Source organism: Monoraphidium neglectum (assembly GCF_000611645.1).
Source record: "Monoraphidium neglectum strain SAG 48.87 unplaced genomic scaffold scaffold05634, whole genome shotgun sequence".
Classification (NCBI taxonomy): Eukaryota; Viridiplantae; Chlorophyta; class Chlorophyceae; order Sphaeropleales; family Selenastraceae; genus Monoraphidium; species Monoraphidium neglectum.
In genome coordinates, this window is record NW_014007996.1 from 1 (window position 1) to 3,001 (window position 3,001).

The following is a 3,001-nucleotide window of genomic DNA, read 5'->3' on the forward strand; positions in this document are numbered from 1 at the left end:
GCCGGTGGCTCGGATGTGCCCGGCGCAGCGCAAGCTGCGGCGGGCCTCGCCGCCGAGGCCGCCGCGCGGCGGATTGCCGAGGCGGCCGCGGGGCCGCCGGGCGGGGTGGCGGCAGCGCTGGCGCGGCTGGCCAGAGAGCCTGGGGCGTTCCTGACAGGTGAGGCCATCGTGTGCGCGTGTGTGTGTGTGTGTGTGTGTGTGCGTGTGTGTGTGTGTGAATGTGTGTGCGTGTGGGTGTGAGTATGGGTGTGTGCGTGTGTGTGTGTGTGTGTGTCTGTGTAAGCGGCAGCTCCGCCTCCAACAGCGCCTGGTGGACGGCTCACAAACGGGGCTCAGGGTTCACCTGATTGATCAGGGGCCGAAGGCTTGCCCCATGGCCGACAGGCAAAACAGCCCCCCACCCTCCCTCATCCTGCGCCGCGCCCCCGACCGCGGCTCGACCTAACAACCCCCAGACGACGAGATGGTGGATCTTTGGACCTTCGCCGCCTCTCAGTTTGCCGCCAGCGCAGCATCCACCCCCACGACCAGCCGCGCCCCCAGCACGGCCGGCCCGCACCGACCCGCGCCGCCCGGCGCGCCCCAGGCGCCGCGCGGCGGCCGCAGCGCGGGGGGCGGGCCGCCTGAGGCGGGGTTCGGCGCGGGCGGCGCCAGCTGGCGGTCCCCCCGCGCCTCGGGCGGCCGGGCGATGTGTTCGGAGCCGGGCGCCAGCCGGGGCGCGAGCCCGGTGCATGGCGGGCCGGGCGACTCGCCGCCGCCGCCCTGGGAGGACGCAACAGAACAGCAGCAGCAGCAGCAGCAGCAGCAGCAGCAGCAGCAGCAGGAGAACGACGCGGACAGGCCCCCGGCACGCGCCCCGCCAAGCCCTCCGCTCAGCGGCGCGGCGGCTACGCCCCCAGGCCCGTCGTCCCCGGGCCAAGCGGGCTCGTGGTCACTTCTGTCCACCCCTGAGCCGCCGATGTTCGACGCCGCCCGGCTGGCGACCATTTTCAGCAGCCAGGGCGAGGGCAACGGCGGCGGCAGCCCGGGGACAGATCACATGCCGTCGCCGTTCCTGCATGTGGACACGGGAGAGTTGCTGTCAGAGGGCGCTGAGGAGGTCAGGGACGGAAAGCAGGGGGCGGGTCCGGCGTCGGCTGCGGGCGGCGGCGGCGGGCCTGCCAGCGACGACGAGGCGGGCAGCGGCCGCGACGGCGGCGGCAGGAGTCGGCCGGGCGGCAGCGTGGGAGGGGAGACGACTGAGTTGAGTGCAGAGGAGGCGCCGGGGGCGTCGACAGAGGAGGGCGGGGATGATGAAGAGGAGGGAGATGAGGATGAGGAGGGGGCGGGGCAGGAAGGCGAGGAGCCAGAGGCGGCGGGCGACGGGACCGGCGGGCGGGGGCGCCGCGCTGGGCGGCGGAGGCGCGAGCGGGAGCCGGGGGCGCGGCGCGGCGCGCTTGCTGGGATGGTGTTGCAGGCGGCCACCCTGTCAGGTGCGGTACGGCTGGGCTACTGTGATTGATGAAGGGGGGCCGGGAGTTGGAACTGCTCTGCGCGTGCACCCAAACCAACGCCACCGCCGGCACAGAGCAAGCGCCCCTTGCGACCCCCCCCCTGGCAGGCGCCCCCGTCCGCGCCATGCAGCGGCGCCTGTCGGACCACCTGCGGCGCGTCTTCGAGCGCCGCATGAGCGAGGGGCGCGGCGGCGCGCCCGGCGCAGGCCCGGGCGCGGAGGGGCTGCGGTCTGCCAGCCAGCACCTTCAGGCCCTCGGCCTTGGCGCGGCCGCCGCGGAGGCGCACGAGGGCAAGCCCGGTGGGCCGCCGCCGCCTTGGCCTCATGCTCGCGCGCGCCGCCACCGCCGCCCGCGGCCGCCGCTCACGCCGCTTCCCGGTCGTCGCCTGCAATTCCACCGCCTTGGTCGCGGCGTCACTCGCGCCCTTGCCTCGCCAGACCACCCTCTCTCACATCATCATGTGTCGTTCCGATCCCATCCCGCCCCGCTCGCTCCCCGCCGGCGACGGCGTCGGCAGGCTTCTGCGCGCCGCCGACGCTCATCCTCAGCCTGGCGCGCGCCCCGCCGCGCCGCGACAGCGCGACCGCGCGCGTGGCGTTCGAGGCGCGCTACTGGGTGGACAACCGCAGCGGACTGGACCTGGTGCTGATGGATATTGACAAGAGCGTGCTGGGGCTGCCGCGGGCCAGCCTGCTAGGTGGGGCGGGGCGGGGGTTGCGCTGGCTTTGGGTGATGCGAGGGGTCCGCTTGCCGTCGGCGGCGCGAACGAGAGTCGGGCCTGTGCATGTGTGGGGGCGCGCACGACCAGGCAGGCTGTTGTGGCGGTCTGCGAGTCAAGCTCGGCCGGGGGCAGGTGGGCTGTGCTGTCTGGGGCATGCTGGGCGCGATGCTGGGTGAGCCGTGGCTATTCGGCCCTGCCATGGTGCCACTGATGGATGGCGAGCTAGTCTCTGTGAAACTGCATAATTTCACGCTGGCCGGCCAATACGCAGTATCCTCGGACGTGCACTCGCCGGGCCTGCCGCGAGACCGCGCCGCGCTCGAGTCCGACGCTCGCGCCGCCGCCGACGACGCGGCGCACGGCGCGGCGGCCGCGCCGGCGGCGGCCGCAGCGAGCGGCGCGGCGGGCGATGGCGATGGCGCGGCTGGGCGGGGCGAGGGCGAAGATGCGTTACTGGCGCGGCTCCAAGAGGTGTGTTTCGGAGGTCCTGGGATGTGTTGTGCTCTCGCATGGGCTTGATGCATATCAGGGGTGGCTACGGCTTGCCGCAAGGGTTGACCAACACGGCGTGCCTCCCACACCCACAGCTCAAGAGGCTGACCCTGGCCACCTGCTCACTCCCGTCCACTGTCGCGTGTCCCCGCCGCGGCGCAGGTCCGCCCCGCCCTGCTGAACGACCAGTCGTCCCTGCGCCTGCAAGTGGAGGAGGTGACGCTCATAGGCGCCCCGCCGCGCGCCGCGGCCGCCCCCGCTCGGCGCGCGCGTGGCGCGAGGCCCGGGGCGCGCG

At 74.0% G+C, this 3,001-nt stretch overlaps 1 protein-coding gene across 1 annotated transcript; it reads left to right on the forward strand.

Moving 5' to 3' along the window:
- Positions 1 to 463: 463 nt before the first annotated feature.
- Positions 464 to 2,977, forward strand: MNEG_15754 (hypothetical protein; the record flags this gene model as incomplete). Its single annotated transcript, XM_014035775.1, has 5 exons — positions 464 to 1,472; positions 1,601 to 1,792; positions 2,011 to 2,190; positions 2,486 to 2,685; positions 2,869 to 2,977. Coding segments are annotated over 5 exons (1,690 nt in total), but the record flags the coding sequence as incomplete, so codon positions are not given.
- Positions 2,978 to 3,001: the final 24 nt, after the last annotated feature.